The 24271-nt window shown below is 37.3% G+C and overlaps 1 protein-coding gene across 2 annotated transcripts in view; it reads left to right on the forward strand.

The window, feature by feature from the left end:
* Positions 1–17162, forward strand: part of LOC112145201 (plexin-A2) — an 80378-nt gene extending 63216 nt beyond the window's left edge. For both annotated transcript variants that reach the window (XM_024270308.2, XM_036211967.1), the window contains 11 exons: positions 1803–2071; positions 3285–3351; positions 3710–3856; positions 5779–5938; positions 6586–6689; positions 8024–8120; positions 8646–8845; positions 9019–9188; positions 10954–11166; positions 12905–13055; positions 15080–17162. In XM_024270308.2, the coding sequence (XP_024126076.1) occupies positions 1803–2071; positions 3285–3351; positions 3710–3856; positions 5779–5938; positions 6586–6689; positions 8024–8120; positions 8646–8845; positions 9019–9188; positions 10954–11166; positions 12905–13055; positions 15080–15175 (1674 nt within the window). In that variant the 3' untranslated portion in view covers positions 15176–17162. The remainder of the gene's footprint in view (positions 1–1802; positions 2072–3284; positions 3352–3709; positions 3857–5778; positions 5939–6585; positions 6690–8023; positions 8121–8645; positions 8846–9018; positions 9189–10953; positions 11167–12904; positions 13056–15079) is intronic.
* Positions 17163–24271: the final 7109 nt, after the last annotated feature.

The following is a 24271-nucleotide window of genomic DNA, read 5'->3' on the forward strand; positions in this document are numbered from 1 at the left end:
CTGCTTCTGCTCAGTGGATGAACACTCCACACTCCTCTGCCTCAGCGCATTTCTAGAGACAGCAAGTGTGTGAGCAAGATGTCGTTCATGTTAAAAATGTTAAAAATAAGCACTGGAGACGATCATCTTGCTTGAAAAATATCAACACCACTCAGAAGTTCATCGCAGTTCTCGTGGAAAGTTGCAAGCAAATCCAAACAACATTAGGATGAACTACTAGATCATGTGATTTTTGGACACAATTGATGTTTCAACCATCCTTTAGGCAAGACCTTTCACCTTTGTAGCCAAAGGGGGCCCAGGTCTGGGTCTCCCTGTGCCGGTCCCCAGCCTTGATAAAATACAGGGTTGTGTCAGGAAGGGCACCCGCCATAAAACTCTCTGCGAATAAGTGAAAGCTAATTTGTTGTGGCGACCCCTGACAGGATATGCCTAAAGTTGAACAACATTAGGGCATTGAAAAGAATCTGCAGGATACTGGGCCACTTCAGAAGAAGATTCTTGACCCAAAGAAGTAGATTTCTTGCAGCAGTGTTTCTGCCATCTGTAGTTCAGTTACAGAGGTCCAAATTCATTATGGCTCCAGGATTCCTATGATAAACTATAGCCTAATGGCAACACCATAAATAAATACCATGATGAATTTAGTCAGCACCTATGTGAAGGCTTACACCACCAACTTTATTCTGAAAAGGTCTGGCTTTTCCTTGTAAAATTGCCACTTTTTTCCTCATAATTATACAACTTTTTCTTGTAAAATTATGACTTTTTTCTCAAAGTTTTATGACTTTAATCTTGTAAAATTGCAACATATTTTTTCATAATTTTTAGGCTTTATTTTGATAAATGTTTTTATTTTATTATTTTGATGACCTTATACTCCATTGTAAATAACCTTTAAAAAATTAGAATTTTTAGCAATGTACGTAAAAATAGACAAATTCAATTTGTGAGTTGCAGTTCTTGCATTGTAGTAAAAAAAAGGGGGGGGGCATCGTTGCAAAATGAATTACTTAAAAGGTTTTTTAACCCTTTAACACCTAAGGCGTCGCCCGTGACGCTTAAGCATAAAATCTTTAACATACTATAACTTTTCAACCATTAACACAATTTACATAATTCCAGCAGGATCTGAAGGAATTATGTTGATTGTGTTAACAGTTGATAGGTCACAGTAAATCAAAGAACATAAACACTGGAGCTCAGGTGTTAAAGGGTTAAAGTCTTATGTCTTAGCTTTCCTAATTCCTGTGTTGGTGTGAGGAAATGACGCTGGAATCTATCAACAGCTCTCAGCTATGCTTCAGTTGAAAATGTTATTCCCTGTCAGCGCCTTAATGGCCGACTGTTTTCATGTCATTTTTAAGGATTCAATTTTGAAGTACTTGATGGCCCCATTGAAAAATGAAAGTGATTGCGAGCCAGACGCCACTTCATTATTGGAGGGCAGACTTGCAGTCATTTTTAGAATGTGTTTTAAATTGAAGTAGGTGTAATCAGCAACTACTTTGGTTTAAATGGACATGTTTTTACATGATTGCATCCTATTTTTATCATAATTAAAGGTTGTTCATGAGTAAGAAAAGACAAATTATAACATGTTTATTTAATTATGTATGTTTTGCTTAAATAAAGCATAATCTACACTTTAGTCTATATGCAAGTATATTTGCTCGTTAGGGCTTTATATGAGGATTATCGTCTGTATTTTCTTGGTTTCTCATCTATTGTGACTCATCTTGAAGTCAGTATTGTCTACTGAGCGTGTGCATATGTCTGTCTGTGCAAAAAACTACATTTAGGTGCCAGGGAGCGGCCAGGCGAATGTGGAGAAAGCCTTGAAGCAGTTTGCTCAGCTGGTGAATAACAAGGTTTTCCTGCTGACATTCATCCGCACACTGGAGCTGCAGCGCTCCTTCTCCATGCGTGACCGCGGCTATGTGGCTTCCCTCATCATGACCGCCCTGCAAAGCCGACTGGAGTACGCCACGGACATCCTCAAGCATCTGCTCTCAGACCTTATAGAACGCAACTTGGAGAGCAAGAATCACCCCAAACTCCTCCTCCGCAGGTATAAGATGCTCCCCATAAATGTCACTTCACTACTGTACTGTTTTAATGGTTGAGGGGGGAGAGTTCAGTAAATCCCGGTAGCTAAAGGTTAGGTACAGAAGATAGGTCGTGTGCATATTTCCAAGCTAAAAAACTGCAATGGTTGTGTATTTAAAGAAGAACTTTTCTGCTTCAAGCGCCACCAGTTCTGATCAGTGCTGCTTATCTTTGGGCATAGATAATTCATGTGTGCATTGTTCTTTCCAGCCCAGTTACCACACCTCCAACGGATGAGCAACTAGGCCAGTGGCGGAAAAAAAAAAAAAATCCCAAGTTTTGCGCAGCCGTGTGAAGCATTTGGTTATAAGACTGAGAGACTGGTAGAATGAACAGACAGGTGAAAGACAGGACTGTTGGAAGAGGCAGAGAGTGGGATGGACTGGCAGAGGGAGAGAACCTAATGGGGAAGAGAGTGTGCAGCAGTGGCTGAGCTGTTGTCAGTCTGACTTATCTTCTGTGTGCCCCTCATGAAACATTCAGCTGTAGCTTACATTTCTTCCCCGTCACCCTCTCCTGTCCTCTTTTTTTCCCCCATTTTTTCCTCCATCACTGGTTATCAACATCCTGCTCAATGGCTGTATGGAGGAAGTATGCATTTAGAATGCAGGAGATCTCAGTTGGAATGGTGTCCTCAAATGTAAAGAATGAGGGAATAACACTTTGCATTGGGGTCATTTTTTTGGGAATCCCATCAATGGCAATCAATATGGTGAAGTTGTGCAGGTATACTGCACCAGAAGGGAGTCTAGCTTTGCAGCTGCAAGCCTTTCAGCCGGATTCAAATTTCGACGAGCTTCTAATCTGATGTAGTGCCGCACTTTTAAATAATGCACTTCCCAAAATCCTCATGTGGAAGCAGCTAAGCAAAGACGCTGCAAAAATGAAGCTGAGTCAAAGGCGTTTCAAGCAAATGTGTTTTGTTTTCCAAAATTATGCCACAATCCAAATATATTTCACACCAGCACCACTGAGCTTTACAGCCCACTGAAGTTTTTGTCCTCCGAGACGACGAGGCTGAGCAGCATCTTGTCAACTCTCCATGTCATATCTCCTGGTTTGCAACACTGTCGGGCTTTTACGGTCTAAAATTATAAGGAACAGCCAAAGCACCTGCTGGGCTCTCTGTGGGACGTCTCTTCACAACAACTGAGACCTTTTTTGTTTTCTTGCAGAACAGAGTCGGTGGCAGAGAAGATGCTGACAAATTGGTTTGCCTTCCTGCTCCACAAATTTCTCAAGGTAAAGGGAAACCTTTATCTTACCTTATTGCTACAGGTGACAGTGAGAAGCACCGCACCACTGCCTCCTACAATGCCATGCATTGATTTTTTTGAATAGACTAATGTGCATCCCTTCAAAGTAGCAGGAATTTACCGGCCTAATATTGACATGTTTTATGCTCACTGTGGAGAGATAATGTTGCCCGTGAGGCTATCTTCAGTTTTGGGACGTCGTAGCTTCATGACATTTGATGTGTCATGCTCTCGTTGCAGAGTAAAACAATAACAAATCTCTTTTCTTCTCTTTACTTATTTCCTGTGCCTATTTTTCTTTCTCTTCTTTCGACCTAATCCCTTGTTTCCTTTCCAAAACAAAGGAGTGTGCTGGCGAGCCGCTCTTCATGCTGTTCTGTGCCATCAAACAGCAAATGGAAAAGGGGCCCATAGACGCAGTCACAGGAGAGGCGCGATATTCCCTCAGTGAAGACAAACTCATCCGCCAGCAGATTGAATACAAGACGCTGGTGAGTCACAAAGGCATTCGGGATGAAAAAAAAAGTCCTACATTTTGTCTCTTTTAATTTTTAAATATTGGCACAGAATCACAGAACTGTGCCACATATCCAGACTGGGAATGTAGTGTTAGGAATGCTCTGTTTTAGATAAAAGGTATGTGGACAAATAATCTTTTTCCCCAGAATTTCATTCGATCAAAATTCAAATCTAACCAAATACGAAAAAGAAACACTAGCTTTGATCTTTATTTACAAAATGCACTGCTAAGTTTCCACCTTTGGTTTAAAAATTGAGTGTTTTTTATCTTATCATAAAGGAATAATCTTGAAGGGGAGTTGTGTGAAGAACTTGCTTGGAGTTGACAGGAAAACAAGGCTCTTAATTTGAAGAACTTAGGAGGCTTGAAGTCAAGTTAACCACCAGTTTGGATCATGTTTGGCGGCTAAACCAATTAAGTTTAGCTGAGTATGTTGCAACCATAGACCGTAGAAACACTGGACAGCGCAACCCCTCCCCATTCATGTTCTAAATAAGTACCTGCTGGCTCCAAGAAGCCAAGATCCCATAAACTTCCTTTGAGAAATAGACAGTTATTACTCAGTCATTCTATTATTCATAATAACCATTCTTGCTCAGACACATTCTTCTTAACATTTCTTTTTTATCCTGTTTTTTAAATATATTTTTTCTTTATTGAAAGTTATCTAAGTTATAAACTGACCAATCAGAGGCTTCAGTAAAAACACGTGGTGCCCGCTGGCCCCACCTCCAACCTTTTGATTGACAGCTTCTCCCCTAGTGGGAGGGGTGTGAACTTCGAGCAAACTCACTCATGATTGGCGACAGTAGTTCCTCTAAAAATGTGACTCAGACCGACTCGGGCCAATCACTGTCATCAGGCTCCAAAATGACAGCGCCCATATTGGGAAGGAATGGTGACGGATTCGGCCTGATTTTACGAGAGCTGGAGGTAAGGCATTTTCTATGGGTGACGTCAGACCTCACTTCCTCCATTGTTTCTATGGTCTATGGTTGCAACAGAAAAAAGGAGCACAAAATTGACTGTTTTAGAGAACTTCTGGCTCCAACTAAGGGAAGTCAATTCAGTCGCCTTTTTTGTGACATTTTAGAGCCTGATCAGTAAGCTCTGATTGGTCCAAGTCAGTCTGAGCAAACATTTCTATGGCAACCACTTTTAACAATCAGGAGTGAGTTTATTAGAAGGAATCTGTCAATCAAATCTTTTGAACGCTGGTTTCAATATTGAGTTTGAAAGTCAGTTTGGAATGGGGGGGTCACCTAGTCCAGTTCTCATATACAGTCAATGTTGCTATTCCTTGATATCCATGCAAAAATTTCCCACGAGCTTCAAAAAAAGAGGCTATAACACTTGAGGTAGCCTCTCCTCTTCTATTAGAAATCTAAAACAATGTTGAGTTTCTGTAACTAAAAACATTTCCTGAAACCTCACATTTTTAATGTGATCCATTCTGACTAAGTGAAGAAAATGAAAAGGTAGACAATTACATATTTTAGTGGTAATTAAAATAACGATATTGCATCTGCAGAATTCCATTTGGCTTATGCAAATCATAGTTACACGATGATGATGTGTTTTACATTTCTCTGGCTGGGTTCCTCTGGCAGCCCTTCCAGCTTTAGCTGCAGAGCAAAGCCAGCCAGCGACAGGATGACACCTCTCTGATCGCCATGTCGGAGGGTGTGAGAGGCTGTGTCTCATTACTTGTTTAATGCTCCTACTGGAGCTGCACAGCTTCATCCTGGAGGTGTGAAATTACATTTCAAGCCAAGATGCTCTGCACCAGGACAGTTTGGTGGGGAGCAGGTAATGAACGGAGTGCCCAAACAACACCTCACTCTGCCTTTTTTTCTGTCTTTCCCTATGTTGTGTTCTGTCCCGGTTCCCCAGACGCTGAGCTGTGTGAACCCCGACAATGAGAACAGCCCAGAAATCCCTGTCAAGGTGCTCAACTGTGACACCATTACCCAGGTGAAGGAGAAGATCCTAGATGCCGTGTACAAGAACATGCCGTACTCCCTGCGACCTCGAGCTGCAGACATGGATCTAGGTGTGTCCCTGAAAGACTCTTTTTGGTTTTATATTCTATGAGGCAAATATATCCCGACACATTACCTGTTGGAATAGGGGGCAGGTGAGAAGAAATTACCTGAAGATCAAGGATCTCTATACAAACAGCAGCTCCACAGTCATTTCAGTCTCCAATCAGAGCACCGCTCTAGCAGGGACATTAAACCTTTCTGACAGCACACCTACACTCAGCCTTGCACCCACCTCTTGACATCCAGTACTGAATGATGTGGAACAAATCCAGGTGACATGCACCTTCAAAGGGAGTAAATAAGACTCCTTGTTTGTAGGAACCGTGGCTGCTTTGGGCTTGTAGTTTTGCACCTTCAGGGGGTGCTGCAGGATTCGTACAGAATGTTTCATTGCTTTTAGCAGCCTAAATGAAAAGAGTTTTTTTTTCCACAAAAGAACTATATAATTGTCAGAAACACACTACAGTCTGTGACATTTGCACTGCTGTGCTCAACAGGCTAACAAATTGTTTTAAGAATCTACATTATCCAGAAGGTTAATGCAATTTTCCTGGGTTTTCAAACAACATGATTGAACTGCGAAAGAAAAAAAATAAATCAGGTATGTGGAATTCAAACCTAGACTGTCTTCATTTAAGACTGCATATTTCTACAGAGTGGCGCCAAGGCAGAACAGCTCGAGTGGTTCTTCAGGACGAAGACATCACGACGAAGATAGAAGGCGACTGGAAGAGGCTCAACACACTTATGCACTACCAGGTATGGAGATGGAATGAATCCATGGCAACATTCATCTAAAGTAAATGCTTTGAAAACCAAATAAAGTCTGACAACAGCACAAAAGGAATAAAATGACATGAAAACCTTGCGTTACTTCATTTACTTAAAGGAAGTTTTCCAAATGTGCTGCATCCTTGGAAACTAAAACTCCAATCATTTCTTGCTTGGTCTTAAGCCAACCTTCAGTTGCCGTAAGCAAACATCGTTTCGATATGAAAGCAGAGAAAGGATAAATAGACCTTGTGCAGACACTCTGAGCTGAACTTGATCCTGCGCAACACTTTTTATTCAGCCCTTCAGTCTGAAAACACGCGTCAAGGCTTTGGATGAGTCACTCTGTGCTTTTGTCCATTGATTGTTTCTTCTGACCATCAGCTCTGGCTCTCTTCTGAACAGTTTTTGAACATAAAAACAGAAAAAATCAATTTCTTTTTTCACAGAAACTTAGTTTTAACGGGAGGTGACGTCTTAATCGGAAGTTATTTTTGCAGCCACAGTCTTAATTCCCAAACAAAATAAAAGAACAGCTTTTTAATTTGAACAAACTTATATTTTTAAGCCTTTGTTTTCAATTAATATTCTTTAACCCCTTAACACTAGAGCTCTTGTGTTTATGTTCTTTGATTTACTGTAATTTTTCAATTGTTAACACAATGAACTTAATTCCAGGAGAATTCCTTTAGAATTTGTTTGAATTACGTTGATCATGTTAACAACTGAAACGTTACAGTATGTTAAAGATTTTGTGTTTAGACGTCACCCGCGACACTTTTTTTGTGTTTCTGTAAAGTTGTGTTTGGAAAATGCCATCAACTCAACACATTGTGGATGTCAGAACTAAACACAGCAAATATTTACTGTCATCATTTTTAGCAGTTCTAGGTTTTAAGGCAAGAATTGTGGCTAACTGTATATTTGGGCAGCAACAAATATTTTTCTGAAATTTGCATAATTTTTCTTAAAAAATGTGATTATTAAAGTAAGTGTTTAAAATGTGATTGTGAAAGTAAGACGTGAGGAGAGAAAAATAAAGGAAGTAACATAATTATCTACTGTAACTTAAATAAAAAAAATCGTATTCGGTTTTTTTAAAAGTCATTTTTTGTTCCTATCTTTTGATTTTTTTGCTATTTTTTTCTTTGAACTAAGGGACAGTCTTTTGAAGGGCATGAAAGGCATTTATTTTGTGACATTCATATTTGAGCAGATTTTCCGTCCTTGATTTTCTGTCTCACATAATATTTTAAATTCCTGTCATTGTTTCTTTTGGTCGAAGCAAAAACAGCTCACGACGCTTCACCTTTGTGTCCCAGGTGTCTGAGCGCTGTGTGGTGGCCTTGGTGCCCAAACAGATGTCCTCCTTTATCATTCCTTCTTCTGCCAGTTTCCCTCGCAGTATCAGCAGATACGGTCAGTACTGCTCAAGCAAAAGTGTTTCACCATCATATCCTGTCAACACTAGTCTTTTGGAAAAGCACATTTGTACGAAAAAATTGAATAAAAATATAAAAAAAACTTTAAGGGAAAAAAATATTGCTTTGCCTGTGCTGTCAAGTCCACTATAAATGCAAATGTTGATTTTTTTCTTAAATATAACACAAATGTAACACAAATAGGCAGTAGAAAGGAGTTAAAAGAATTACAATGAGTTGCAGGAAGTAAGGACCAAAGCTCAGCTACATAATGCAGCTTTACTGAATTCATCACCATGTGACATTACCATGGAAACCACTGACATAATGACTGCAGCTGATTATTCACTCATATCCCAGCTGCTCAGCTGCAGACTACAATAAAGACAAACAGCCTTAAATTGAAACCCGAGAAAACGTTGGAACTTTCTCTTCTTTGACTCATTTGACAAAACAAATACCCACACAAACCGGCTTTTATGCTCACCTTTTATTTTATTTTTTTCCCAATTTGGCAATCTAGGTGTGGATGTTCCCTTTCGCTCCACCCCCACCAGTCCCGACAGCCCCCACTCTCGTGTGCCCATGCTGACCCCTGATCTGGAGAGCGGGGTCAAAGTTTGGCACTTAGTCAAGAACCACGACCACGGGGACCAGAAGGAGGGCGAGCGTGGAAGCAAGATGGTGTCTGAGATCTACCTGACAAGGCTGCTAGCAACAAAGGTGCCGCGCAGTGTGTACAGTGCATCAAAGTGACAGATGCAGTGAATCATGCTGGGAGCGAACACAAGCACTCAGTTCTATGAATATAGCAGAGTTTCAGTCAACTTGTGTTATTTTTTGCTTATTATCATTCAAAAATGCTTAAATTCTCTGGTCTTTCGTGTGCTCTGCAGGGGACGTTGCAGAAGTTTGTGGATGACCTGTTTGAGACCTTGTTCAGCACAGTCTGTCGGGGGACCGCTCTGCCCCTTGCAATCAAATACATGTTTGACTTCCTTGATGAGCAGGCGGACCGCCACGGCATCCATGATGTGGACGTTCGGCATACATGGAAGAGCAACTGGTGAGGGAGATGTGGGATTTTATGTTAGCTCTACGGCTTGTTTTGTCATGTAAATGTATACTTGTATTCCATTTTCACAACAAAACAATATATTCTTGTATTTTTCCCCTAAGGAAAGAATTAGAGATTTGCTAACCTATCTGAACCCAGAATTCCATGTGTGCAAAGTATAACCTTGCCAGCTATTCAGATTCCTTGGCATATTCTCAGTCTTGCAAACATTTCCAGAGATTTTCTGATAGACGCAACATTTTATGTCTTTAAAAATATTTCTGCTCATTTCATGGCCACACTGTCCTCAGTGGACTTCACTAAAGCTTAAAATCTTACCTTGGACTTTGACATAGTTTGGTTTTACTCTTCTTTAATCTCCAACAAAGTGTAACAAAGACTTCAGTCCAATGCTAGATTTTTCTTATGAAATTGATATTTAAGTAGACTTCCACTCAAATAAAAGTAAAAGTAGTTATGTCAAAGTAAAAAAATACCAAATAAAAGTTTGAGCTGTAACACCTGGTTTAAAGTCTACAATAAAACTATATGTGCCATTTGTGCTATTTTTTATTGTAATAAAAATTGGAATTACAAGATAAATTGACAACTCCCTTCTTTCTCGCCTTTTTACTACACCAAGGCTGTCACTGATCTGCAGAGTAAATGGTGCAAAAAGTATTTAGATAAAAATACCCCCAAAAGTATTGAAGTAGGAGTACTGGCTCCTCATCTCTAATCTAATCAAGTAGAAGGGTCTGTTTTAAGACTTTTTCTTTAGAGCTGCAATTCTTGACTCTTTGTTTGATTTTGATATAGATTCAAATTCTATTTGTCACATACATATACATACATGGTATAATACGCAGTCAAATGTATCGCACGACTGTCCAACAGAATGAGGATAAGATAAAGTTAACTGACAGTAATTTACATTAAATATAAAATATAGAAGCAAAAGAAAAATCTAGTCCACAAAGTTTAAAGTGTCTGTGTGATAAAAGTGTTCGTTGTTTAATCTGTAAAGTAGCATTGCTCTGTAGAAGTTGCACAGAATTCTAATAGTTCCTATTTAGGTATAAGAGTTGTATTTGGAAACCGGGCGGGTAAAGGGAGGAATTGGATGAGGGAGGGGTTTAATTGTGTGTGAATATCCTGTACTTTAATTTTTTAATGTTTTTTTTCTTGGTTAACACTTTGTATTTTTAATGAGTATGTTATTTGGTTTTGTTTAAAGCGTATTGTGCTTCAACACAAATAAAGCAAATAAAGTTTGGAGGTAAAAAAAGTGTGGCAAAGCATGTTTGATAGATTTATATTAATACACTTTATTTATAAGGTGCCTATCTCTGCACCCAAGGTCACCTTAAAGGTAAAAAGCAAAACATAAAACACAATTACAGGAATGAGACAATAGGTAAATTCATAGAATTATAAAAATACAAAAAATATATATATGAATTAGGATCAATATGCAAGTCTAGAGGTGTTTTTAGAGAACTAAATGCACTGAAGTACATTTTCTTTTGAAAAGTAACACAAATAAATATATCTGTATAGTTTAACTAGTAATTTCTAATGTCCAAATAATTAAACAAAAACTAAGTCATTTAAAATGTTTGCATTAAATCTTAACGCTCACTTTTCAAACTTTTTTTTTTTCTTTTTTCAAATGTTTGAGGACTGTGCCGCCTTTCAAGGCATCTTGTAACTACACATATTGTGCATTTCCTACTCTAATATCTGTATTTATTTTTTGTTTATCTTTTTACAGTCTTCCTCTCCGCTTCTGGGTGAATGTCATCAAAAACCCCCAGTTTGTGTTTGACATCCATAAAAGCAGCATCACAGATGCCTGTTTGTCTGTAGTGGCACAAACCTTTATGGACTCTTGTTCAACGTCTGAGCACCGCTTGGGAAAAGACTCGCCCTCCACCAAGCTCCTCTATGCCAAGGACATTCCACATTATAAAAGCTGGGTCGAAAGGTTCGTACAAGGTTGAATGCATCGGCACAAAATAAAAACGGCTCAAAAAGAAAAAAAAGATACAGTGCGACTCTTATTCTAAAATTGTTGAATAAGATCAAAGATGGAAGGAATTTTAGAAGCCCAATTTTGTAGAATTGTCCATGAATCCCTTGATGAAAATTGCACAGTTACTGTGATTTTTAGAAGCCTTCACTTTATTTCAACTACCATTTGTAGTAAGTGGTCACTAAAATGTTCTTTTTTTTCAGGTTATCAGATTTATTCATGTTTTTCACACTTTAGGGGATTTCCATAGATATAAAGAATTGTATTTTATAATGTTGATTTCTACATCTAGCTTTAGGAGTAGAACACTGTTAGATTTAGATCATAGTTGAGTATCTTCTCAAAGATTCTGTTATTTGTAGAATTCCCTGAGGTTCTCAGTTTCTCAAAATGAACAGTAAATAGTCACAACAGTTATCACAGTAAAACACAAATCAAGTGTTTTCTTTACCTTATTTCTAAAAAGCCTTTACATCAATATTTATTTTGATCTAGACCCAAAAAATATGTCTTGTGTTGTTACTTGCTTCGGCTAACAGAGAGATCCTGCTGTCAATCCCACTGAGACAGGAGTTTAAACAAACTAGTTTTAAAATCAGGTTAAGTAGAACTTCAAAAATGATGATTACTTTAAAAGTTGTTTGAAAAAAACTAAAACTTGGTATTTTGGTTGAAGCACCAGCGGCATGTAATGGTTCCTGTACATAGAGTAATGTGAAGTTGAATGTAGTGTTGTTTAAAATAATGGAATTCTACACCCATAGCTCAATTACATGTAAATCACGCCATTTAACCTTATTTTATGGACCGATTATAGTACATGATGGCGGAGCAAGAAAAGTAAAAATGTCTTTTTAACACTTTAATAATGAAAATCTAACTGAAAAAGTTAGGAGATACTTAACTTCACACACAGACAGAGAGCAGACAAGTAAAAAGAAAATAGAAAGATATATTTCATGTAGATATATCTCATATCTTGCACTAAAGAATGCTATTTACCTCTCTATTGCCTGCTTCTGTTTAGTGGACGTATACATTCACACTTCCTCCTCTTCCTCGTCATGTACCTGCGCCTTCGCACACCCAGCAAGTATATGAGCAAGATGTCCTTCATGTTAAAAATAAACGCTGGAGACAGACACGTCACTTGAAAAGTACAAACTCAGAAGTTTATCGCATTTATCGCAGACAGGTGCGATTGTAGACACGATTGATGTGATGACCAATCGATGTGAAGCATGAACTGTTTAAAGTTTGAGTTGTACTTAAGTGCAAAACAATGTGGTCAGTGCAGGAGGCAAAAATAGTTTTGGTTTGGTCATCTGTTAAAATTTCTCTCTGATTTAAAAAAAATAAAACAAAATGAAGCATTTTCTCTAACTATTACATTTGAGTATTTCACAAAAAATCCCTTCAGAAGGAGGATCTTCTTTTTTCAGTTCAGTCCAGGTCCATATTTTGAAAAACCTGTGATGTTTGCATTGAAAGTAGAGTTCACATCGCAAGCAATTTAATTTGTGACTGACACTTTCACACATTTTTCCTACTAAAAACCACTGATGTACAGACCCTTCCATCAAGGGGATATTCCCTCAACTCTTCAACACCACGGAGTGAATTTGACTGAGCAGAAAAGCTTTAGCATGCAAGACTGTGTCCTTAATGCTGACTGTGTGTCTCCTTTCAGGTACTACGCAGACATCAACCGCCTACCTGCCATCAGTGATCAGGATATGAATGCCTATCTGGCTGAACAGGCTCGCCTTCACTCCAGTGAGTTCAACGTGCTCAGTGCTCTCCATGAGATCTACACTTACGTCAGCAAGTATAGCCAAGAGGTGAGGCTCAGCCGACACACAGATTCACTTACGGATTACTTTCCAGACTCACGTTTTAGTTCTTAACCCTGTATAGCCTATTATATCAAATAATTGACATCAAATTCTTTTTTTATTAAAATGTTTTTAAACCCTTTGATAAAATCCATAAAAAAAAATTTGCAAGAATCTTTTTTTTCAATGATGATGCTACAGGTTATTTTGTAAGTTTTTGCAAAAATATTGACATAGGTGTCCAGAAAAAAAACATTTATTCACCCACTGTCTCAAATTTGATCCACTCATTTTTAACAAGGTGTATGTATTATATTGATTTTCTGATCAACAAATTTTGCATTCTTTTGATTCTCCAAGTAGTCATTTAAAAATGAACAACAATAGATGAGTTATTCTCACCATAACGTTTTAAAATTAGCAAAAAAATTCCAGCCAAAAGTGTTTTTTGATGTTTCACGGAGGCAGCCATTTTGAAATGAGCAATAAAAGCCCTTGTACTGCCCCTAGTGGAATTATGATGAACTACATGACAGAAAATGAAAGATATTAGATATGGATCAAAAATCAATCGGGCAGTGGAAGTAATGGCAGTATCGGTTAGAGATGTAAACAAATAGATCCACATCGAAAATTGATCGAGTAACTGCAATAACCTTTGAAAACTATAGATATGAACAAGATTATGTTAGTTAAAATGTATGAAATCTATCAAGAACTAAATAATTGATTTCTGGTCAACTGCAGTTTCTCTTTCTGTTTTTTTTTTTTCTACCGTCCAATCATAAGCTTGCTTCTTCCAAGTATGAAGAAGAAATATTTAAGCATTTTTCATTAAAAAAATGGACTGTTTGTATTGCCAAAAAGTTAATTGAATCCTTTATGTATCAACTCATGGACCATGTATCAAGATGCGTATCGAATCATGTGAGTTTTAAGAAAATTGTTGATCATGCTAATAAGACTGGTGTCTCAGAAATGCATACTAATGGTTATATTGAGTTAACATTGACACCTGTCACATATTTGTAACAACAGATCACCCTGTTTGTTTCTTGCAGTTGACTGTTATCACCTCACTAAATTGCTTACATCTAAAGGGATTTGAGCATATTTTCTGCTTCAACAACTTTAGTTTCACAGGCCACAAATCTATCACTCTGCTTGATTCTTGTGGCTTTCACAGCATCACTTCAAACTACAAGAATTAGAAGTTTTACCAACTAAAGATAAATCATGCAGCAGTTCCAAAGCTAAATATTTCTCTCGGGGATTTCTTCACAGAGGCTGGAAGTATGTATGTTGAATACCAAACTCATCTTAGTCAAACACAACCTTTTTAAGGATTTAAATTATTGTGTTGCTAAAAAAAAATAGAAATGAGTCTTTGTTAATTCAAGCTTTCGTTTAAAGACACAATGCAATTAAAAATGTCTAAAAAATATATAATTTTTGTAGAAATGATTATATACCCTCATATCCATCTGCATTTTAAAAGATGGGATCATGTGAAACAATTGTGACATAAGTCTAAAGGTGACAAACTACATAATGCATTTGCACTTATATTTGTATGCATTTTTTCTGGTTTTTATTTAAAAATGATCTATGTGAGCATGCTGTTTAGGTTTTCCACATCTGAGTGTTTTTCTGTCAGAAATACTTGTATGCTAATTGCCACAGGAGGATGCAGAATGCTATCTTGCGGAGACGACTGCCTCCAAACTTTCTCTCCTGAACCACAGCTGTCACAATTCTTAGATTAATTGGTGAACAAGTCAGTCAGAATGAAATGAAGTACTAAAGTCTGTTGGAGCATAACTGTATGTTGTCAAAGATGCTTTTATAACTGATGAATAAGTAACTTGAATTTGTAGGGGGGAAAATGAATAATGAAATACACTTGAGATTGTTCCAACTAATTATAATTGATGCAAAGATTTTGCATGGAAATCTCTGCATCATTTTCATTTGACTAAACATGTTCTTGGCTTCTCAACATGTTCTACGTATGTTTTTCTGCATTTTAGATCATTGAAGCCCTTGAGCAAGACGAACAAGCCCAGAAGCAGAAGCTGGCATATAAAGTGGAGCAGATCACCTTAGCTATGTCCGCAGAGAGCTGAAACAAATACACACCAAAACAGCAGCCCGTGGACACGCACACATCATCCATATGCACACATTGTACACTGTGCACACTACAAATCAAACGGCAGCACGCTGGGGTCACAGCTTGACATCTCTGCTCATGCATATGTGCATGTATGGACGTACAGGAATCAGGCAGAACATTTAATGCTGCAGAGGGATTTTAATGGACCTATTGTGTGAACATCGGGATACACAAACACTCAAATGTACATACACAAAAACAGCGGAACATCCCAAAGTAAGACTTAAAAATCCAGCGTCACTTTTTTTTTTTTTTCTCAAATGAACTAAGAGACAAACACTCAACTTCCTCTCCAAACAGAAGAATGAGAAGATTCTGATCTGCTGAGATGGTTTGTCTTTTCTGTTGGTTCTTGGACTAAGAGTGTGTGGTTTGGCTGGAGTTCTGAGGCAATCTGTATTGTTTTAAAAGATTAGATGAGACAAAACTACTTTTTCTAAGTGCAAAGATGAAGGAACTAGACATTAACAGCTTGGAGCAACATTGGAGTACCTATTCTAAAAAAAAAGGGTGTTGCTTTTGTGCTGCTGACTCTTTCTGAGGGGCTCTTAGAGCCTTGTAACACTATTCTCTATTCAGCAACAGCTGTCTAACCGACCAGCTTTTAAATGCATTTACATCTCCCACTGACAAGGTTAAGGTCTAACTGTTTAATAATCCAACACACAGACGTCTTAACTATCCTGTTTTAAATATATGGAGAGATATTTTTGGCCCACTCCTTGGCTTTTAGTGCCAAATATAATTTACCTTCAGTTTCATTCATGTTAAATGCTCCTGTAGAGGCTATTAATAAAACATGTCATTGTACGGAAGAGATCTTGCTCAGGATAGGGAACTTTTAGTGATAATCTATAGGCCACTAATTCAGACATTCAAAGATAAGTGGAGACCAAATTGAACTGCAGTAGACAGCATGATTAATTACGTCATAGGCGTGATGGTGGATCAGATTAGCTGAACCCTGGCCCTCAGCACTGCTCACTCACTGTCACTTTCTTCTCAGTTATCGTTTACATTGAGCTTAATACTTGAAATGCACTTGGTTTACAAGATACTAAGATAACTTGCAGCTCCGGTGAGGTAATCTGAATAGATTAAGTCTGATAAAGGCCTTTTATGCCTTATTGATTTTCCTAATATACCTAATATGAGCGTGACCTGAAAATGGAATGTGGGTAAAAAAGATTTCTTCTTTCCCGCAGACGTAGAGATCAAAACGCTGCAGCTAAGTGTTTGAGAGTTTCTTATATTTTGTAAACGTTTGTAGATATTTATTTTATGCTATATGATTATTGCTTGTAAAGTCTGTCTTTGCTTTAGACTGTTTTTGTGTTTCATTTCAGAAGGTTTCATTTTGCATTCTGGTGTACATTTTTACCTAACAGCTTGTTGTATCCTTGCTGCTGTAGTTTTAGTGCCATGTCTGAACATTCGAGTATTTATAATTATTACCAAAAAAAAAGAAAAAAGAAAAAGTCTCAGCCTCATTTCAGCAATTGCAGTGATGAAAGATAAATGCCTTTCTGTGCTTCAGGCCCTGTAATCGCTCATATAAACTCACAGCGATTATGATAAGATTGTGATATCTTTTGTGGTGCTGGTGATTTTACTGTTGCAGTATTTGTGGAGTAGTTACACTCCCCAAAGGACCTTAACTCATGTTGAAACAAAAGAACAAGATAAAACGAGACGAACAACAAATGCATTTCATGTTAAATGTTAAAATATGACAGAATTCATCCGTTTCATGTGTGGTTTGATGATAATACTTTATAAATGTGTTGTGCAATAATCTGTCTGACATTTAAACTGTAAGTTTTTTTAAGCTATGTATTACTGTATAAATACTGTACATAAAAAACACTCCTATTTTGCAAGCAAAAGATTCACTTTTTACTGTTGTTATACATTAAATGCGCAACTGATGAAACTAATCTTCTTCCGTGTTTGTTGAGTTTTTGGTACAATATAAAGGAAAATTCACATTGAATATTTGTGAACATTTTAGAACAAATTGCATAGAAAAAACCATCAAACATCAGTGCACAGAATCACTATATGTCTCATCCATCTTTTTGACAGGGATTTGGTTTTGCATTTTGGGACAAAATGAACCAGTGGCTATTGTAAGAAGAGTTTTTTTTTTTTTTTAAAGGCCTGTGTGAACTCTGCCACCATAACTCAATAATCCTTTTTTTTCCTTACAAAGTAAGTGGGCTTTCAGCATACTAATTCAATATTTTGAGGGTTTTTATGTGAATTCCCAGCAGTAGATCCATCATTCAATCTCTATAGTTTCTCAAGTCCAACACTCAAATGACATTAAACCACATGCTACAACTACAGAAAATATAGATGAGAAAACAAAAGCCACAGCTGTCCCTGTCAAACTAAATCCTTTATACTTACAAAAGGACTGACGAGACAAAACGAAGAAGCAAAATACTTTTTTTTTTTTTTTTAAGAAAAGTTTCTCAAAGTGTCTAGGCAACCAGCATTACAACTTTGAAAAAAGAGATAAAGAAGAGTCCTTCACATTTGGCAGAGATTTAGTCAGATGCTTAGTTGGATTTCAGCGCACATGTGCTGGATTTCACTAAAGCCTTCCATAAGAAGAGGGCACTGTGTTTCCAGCCCAAACACTAGCAAAGCCTATATGGAACAATCAATTGGAACGTGTTTATCTTGTTTGTACACTCAAAGACAAATGTACACAGCGAACAAATCATTAAAAAGTAGTTTCTCTCCTTTATAGGATTTGATTCTTATTTAGCAGAAACGCATTAAAGAAAGTGCCTTATTTTGAATAACCTTTGGTAACGCATACAAAGTAGAGTGTTTAAAGCAAAGAATCAAGCTTATGAAATAATAAATATCATGACAGAGATGTGTTTGAATTGCATAAAGAAATATTTCAACCGTTCGATGAACAGCTACTCAGAACGAAGAGGAAGGATGCCGCCATCATTCCCTGACAATATTTGCTGTGACATATAGGGGCTCTCTAGCACTTGCCATAAGGAGCGTTAATTCATTATTCATGTGGAACCCTTAGGGTTCCGTGGCAAGCTGAACAAGGAGGGAAGAGAAGGAGGAATTGTATGAACAGCCAGGGCACCCCAGTCCTACCTGTCACATCCGGGATGGGGTGTCATCACTGTGTCCGACGGTCTTTTGTACACCTGCCAGGCTTTAACCCCCTTATGGTGTCTCTCTCTGCTTTCCTAACTCATCAGCGCACCAATGCACAGCAGCCAACTGTTCCTTCTCACTTATGTCTCCTCCACACACAAAGGCAGAAATGAGGATCATCACTTCTTCTTCTTCTTCTTCTTCTACTGACAGCTAAGAGAACTGCAGGATATTTTCTTTGTAGACTCTGTGGGATGGGACCAGACAGGTTTATGAAGCTGCTGCAGCCGTCACAAATTATTCTCGCATCAAACTCTGATGGTTGTCATAATATTTCATCCTGCCTTGACCAAAATTGATCTAATTGAAATTTATATGCAAGGCTGGGTAATATAACAGTGCAACACTTCATTTCGGTGGAGCTTTGCTGCCAAGTGAGCAGATTGTCAGCTTCTCCCTCTGATATGAGAATTTGATTCGGGAGTAGGGAAGATTCCTAACGCCACATTAGAAAAATATGTTTCACTTATCTTTGGGGGAAAAAACAGTCAACAAAAACTCTCTACTTTCAAATGAAGGTTTCACAAGTTTTTTTTTTGAAAAAAAAATCTGCTTATAGACACTGAATATAAATACATAAATAATACCAATAAAGAAAGGGATGAGGGAACAAAAGGAAGCAACACATGGAGCACATTAATCTAAATTTTACTGCGCTTTTTTTGTTAATTTAGTGCACAAATAACATTTTCTTAAGCATTGCTACAAATGATTGAGGTATAAAGCCTTCATTAACATTCTGCATTACCTCAATACATTAAGCAATACATGAATGTACAATTTTAAGTAGTTTTTTTTGTTGTTTAGAGCAAAAGGAGGCTTTCTAAAAATGCAATAAAAACTTCTGACGTGCAAAAACAATTTGACAAATATTCTTTAAATTGATTATTTAAGAAACTGTTCTATGACACCACATAATTCTCTCAATTTAAGCAAGCTTTTCCTTAATCTATACTTTTCTTATATACATATATATAAATAAATTGATTTGTTTAGTATCTTAAATGAAATCAAACTGAGTTGTCTCATACAAATCAGAATATTAATGACATCCTGCTGAAAGTTTAGAATGCTGACCAGTCCACTGGTGCCATCTCCTGGTTGAACTTTGATCATGGATAAAATTAGGGATTTTTATTCTTGTTCATTTCTATATGAGGTAAGTAAAGTTAAATTAAAATATGTAAAAGAGAAAAAAGACTCTGTTTAAGGAGTGAAGGTTGGGCCTGTGTCTTTAAGTATGTTTGCTATGACATTTGATACATACATACTTGTGTATTTACATGACTGTACGTGGGACACGGGATGGGGAGTTATGTAGATCATGTTTCAGACATCTGAGAAAGCCAGACGTAGCTCTTTGTAAGGAGGACACACACAGACATTCCCGTAGCACGTTTTGTTCTGGGAAGGGGTGACCTCATCGGTTCAATCCCCACCCCCCTCTCTTTTCCTGCTTTCTGGGGGGGTGAGACCTTGCTGCAGAAGTAACGGTCCACATTTTCTGCAGTTTAAATTTGAATCCCCGCCCTCTGCCCCTCCTCCCCAGCAGTCCCTCAATTTTACCTCCTTCTCAACTTCCCTCTCACAAGAAATCACTTCAAGACAGACTCCCTCCTACGCAGCCAATCAGTGTGCTTTGTGGGATTTATGGCTCCCATTTTCAAAGCTCAATAAATCCTACATTACAACGGCTTTGTGTTTGCTTCCTATAGAATAAAAAGAAAGTCATTCTGGCTGGATTTTTGTTTTTGTATTTTCTGATTGGAACATAGGTTGAAAATTTAAATTGAGAAAAATGCTTTTTTTAATTTATTTTCTTAAATATTTAAAATTTCCCCTCATTTTATACTTTCATTATTGTGTAGTTTCAATGTAAATCAAACCTAACGTTTGAGAGACAGAATGTAAAAAAAAGAAGAATTCAGGAAATCACAGTAAAAGATTTTTAAAGAATGTGTTTGTATGATGCAGAAAATAAGTAGTTAGAAGCTACAAAAAAGTAAGAGTTATTTTGCTCCCCTGTCCTTTACTCGTTACCTGTATTACTGTAATAGCACCTGTTTGAACTCGTTCTCTGACGTCTGTCCACAACTTTAAAAAGTCAGACTGTAACCTCACCACCAAAACAAGACCAAAGAGCTGTCCAGGGACACCAGGGAAAAGATGTTTCACCTGTACAAAACCAGGATGAACCATTCTACAAAAAGCATGCTGCTTAATGAGAAGAGATGAACTGTTGGAGCAAATATTAGAAAATGGAACAAATACAACATCACAGACGATCTCCTTCCACCTGGGGTTCCCCTGAAATAGTGGTTAGATTTGGCACATTTTCTCCAGAAAAGCTTTTGAATATTGGACTGTGATGGGTCAAGCAGGCCAGAAGGGGGCAGTGACACAGCTAGCATCAAAATTGGCTGTTTAGTCATTCATAAGACTAAAATGTTTAATTGTATCTGCATGAAGTAAGTGCTTACATCTTAGCTTTATTAAAATTATTTAGAAATGTATTTTTGGCTGTGAAGGATGGGAAACCTGTCTGTTGATCCCATTGAATTTCTAAACCAGTTAGCAGTGGATGCAGTTTATTTTTCTTGAAAGGAAACACTGGCACCTTCAGATATTTTTTTTCAATATTACCAATCAAAGAAAACCAGGATTCAAAATAGAAAATCATCAACATAAACTGAAACATAAAAATAAAAAAGACTGGCAACTGAAATGTGAGAATGGTGGACTTGTCAGTTATATTTCTTGATTTGTTTATGTTCTTTTTTGAGTTATCCCCTGTCACACTCACACCAGGCTCAGGTTTATAATCATCCACAGCCGCCGCCATTTCAGTTAATTACCCTCAGTGTATTTAAGTGTCTGGCTTTCAGTTCTTTGCTTTCAGGTCATCTGCTTTATAACCCTTTTTGGTGCTCCTGTTATTTATGGATTTTGTCATGTTTAAGCTGTTAATTATTCAAATATTAAAGTTTCTGCCACCAAGCCTGATCTCCTGCAGACTGGCTCCATCGCGTCATAGTAGGATGAGAAAAGAAAGCCTTCAGAGCATGAAAACATGTCTTTAGCTAGTTTTAAATCTGCTTCAAACAGCTGGATCAGGTGGTTGTTGTTGTTTTGTTTTGTTTTTTTCATGCTGATTAAATATCTGTTCTTTTCTATGTTTATCACTGTGACAGATTGGCAATGTCTCCAGGGTGTTTCCTACCGTTGCCCAATAATTGTTAGGATGGGCTCCAGCAGCCCTGAAACGCAAAAAAGAGATTTATTTGGTGATTTGTTGGAAATTGTTTGTGTGTTTTTTTTTAACATGTTCTCGTAACATTTTTTTTTCATGACAGAGGACATTAATAAAATAATATAAGTTCAAAACTATGTTTCTGAGTATTTCTTCCTTCAAATCCTGTTGGATCAGGAGCAGATAAAAACCAGCATTTCTCCACTAGAATTCTGAAGCAGCTACTTGCAGACAAATAGATCCATTAATGTCTTAATTTTCCTCGTCTGGGTTAACGTCTTGCTCACAACTGTACTGCTAGATAGTTTTAATATTGGTCATTGTTTTTTGTTTTTTTTTTGGTTATGCTAATGTTAGCTTGCTTTTGAAGTGCTATAAGCTAGCGGGAGAGTGTAAACAAGGGGCTGATGGGAAATTAGCCATGCTAACCCTCAAAATATTTAATAGATACAGTCTTAGAACTAAAAGATAATTAAATACTATGGTTCTGAGTTCAATGAAAACTGAAGCTAGTTGTGAAACAGGGTTTTAAAGACATGCTAGAGCAAGATACTAGAACGATGCCTTTGTGTATGCTACATTTACAAGGATTGTGACGCAAGTTCAACAATGAGCTAAAACTGTGTTTTTAATGCACTTTCAGCCCATTTTGTTCAATTCTTCCTTTACCACTGTTTCAACACATTTCCACCACCTGCACTTTTGAAGTTTGATGAGAAATGTCATAGGGATTCAATCTTGTGAATCTTGCTTCAGCTCTTTTTCACAGCAAGACTTATATAATTCAGGCTGGGCTCATCTCTCTGATTTATTTTTAAACGGTTGGCACTTCCATGAATGAAAAAGGACACCATCCATATGTTGCTACCAAATGTAATTCCCTGATTTATTAATGTTCAACCTGGTTTATCTTCAAACACATATGCAAAGGCTGCACATTTTATACATAGAGCCCCAAAATGGTCTTAAAAATGTGCACACGTGAACACAAGAGTTTGTGAATGCAGATGTCCAAAACCTGCATTCATCCGCCTTTTGACTTTTAATTGGTACTGGTTGCTTGAAACTGCTTTGCTGAGTGGGGTGCGAACATGGTTTAATAAGTGTTGTCATAGAGACTTCGCTAGATGAATCTTCAAAAAGCTTTGTTTCAATCACTTTGTAACAGCTGAACTGACAATTAAGTTGACAATTTGTTAGAGAAATCATGGGATCTATGTATGTCTCTTAGATAGAATAGAATAGAATAGAAAATACTTTATTAATCCCTTTGGAGGTCCTCAGGGAAATTCAAGTACCAGCGTCCGTACAGCAGTAAAATACAAAATAAGTAAAACAGAATAACAACTCTTAAGAATTTCTGTCTTTTTTTGCTGTCAGTCGCATTTAGAATTTGAACTGTAATGCTGCAAACTCTTGGATAATAATTTTAACTAATTATTATTTAATTATAATTAATAATTCAAGTATACATTAGTTGTTTTTTTTTTCAAGTTTTTCAGTCTTTCTGTTTGGAATTTCTACTAGGACCTCACACATTTTGCCATCACACATGTGCATGTTTTCTTTGCTCGATCTAAACTCCCCCTAGCGCCCACACGAAATATCTCATTTCAGGACCCCTCAGCTGTACAAACTGCCTGAAGCTCAACATCCCTGCACTTTACTGTCTTAAATCACATCAGATTACATGCAGTCTTATGTGGCCCAGAATAAGGATCATCAATATAAAAATAGAAATTATGAGCTGTGGATGTCTTCACACATGACAGCTTCAAAAACAAAAAATAAGAAAAAATAAGACTAAAGCAAATCAAAGTACCAGGGAAAAAGTAATATAATAGCAGCTCATTTCGGGGGTCATATTGCACAAAATGTGCTAAAACTAGCATAAAAATGAATAAAAAAGGTAACTAGCTAGTCCTTTATCTCTTGACACTTGGTTTATCTTGTTTGTATTTTCCAACTTTTTACATCATTATGCTTCTTTGTTTGCATACTGTTAAATGCCTCCATTCACTTAAGTAGAACACTTTTACATCTTTATTCCCTTTGGTTTGCATTTGGTCTTTGGTCTGCCACTAAAAATTAACTTAATGTCCTTCAAAGACAGGATGAACTTGAGTGAAATCAAACACAGAGCTAAAGCAAAACACAGAGATTAAATATAAAAAAAAATCACAAGGACTGCGCAGTGGTGTAGTGGTTAGCACTCGCAAGAAAAGAGCCTTGGTTCAAGTCCAAACTGGGTCCTTTAAGAGTTGAATTTTTACTCATGCATGCATAGGGTTTTTGAGATGAGGAAAGATTATTAGAAGATAACATCAAAAATTGTACAAAATGCCATGATATGTATCTAATTCGAGTAGAACTGCACCTATGTCAAAGGCCTTTGCTCCATTTTGATTCTAAATCTGTCGGTCCAGAAGAAACTGATCTTAAAAGCCCAACTTAAAGTTCCACTCCAACTATATTTTTTTCTATTGTAATAGTCTTCCCATTGGTCTTTTAATTATGATTATGCAGTTTTTAGGCAAAATCAAAGACATATTTTCTGTAGCGCAGCAGGAGCTCATTAGAAATTTGCCTCAATTTGTGGAT

Source organism: Oryzias melastigma, linkage group LG5, assembly GCF_002922805.2.
Source record: "Oryzias melastigma strain HK-1 linkage group LG5, ASM292280v2, whole genome shotgun sequence".
NCBI lineage: Eukaryota > Metazoa > Chordata > Actinopteri > Beloniformes > Adrianichthyidae > Oryzias > Oryzias melastigma.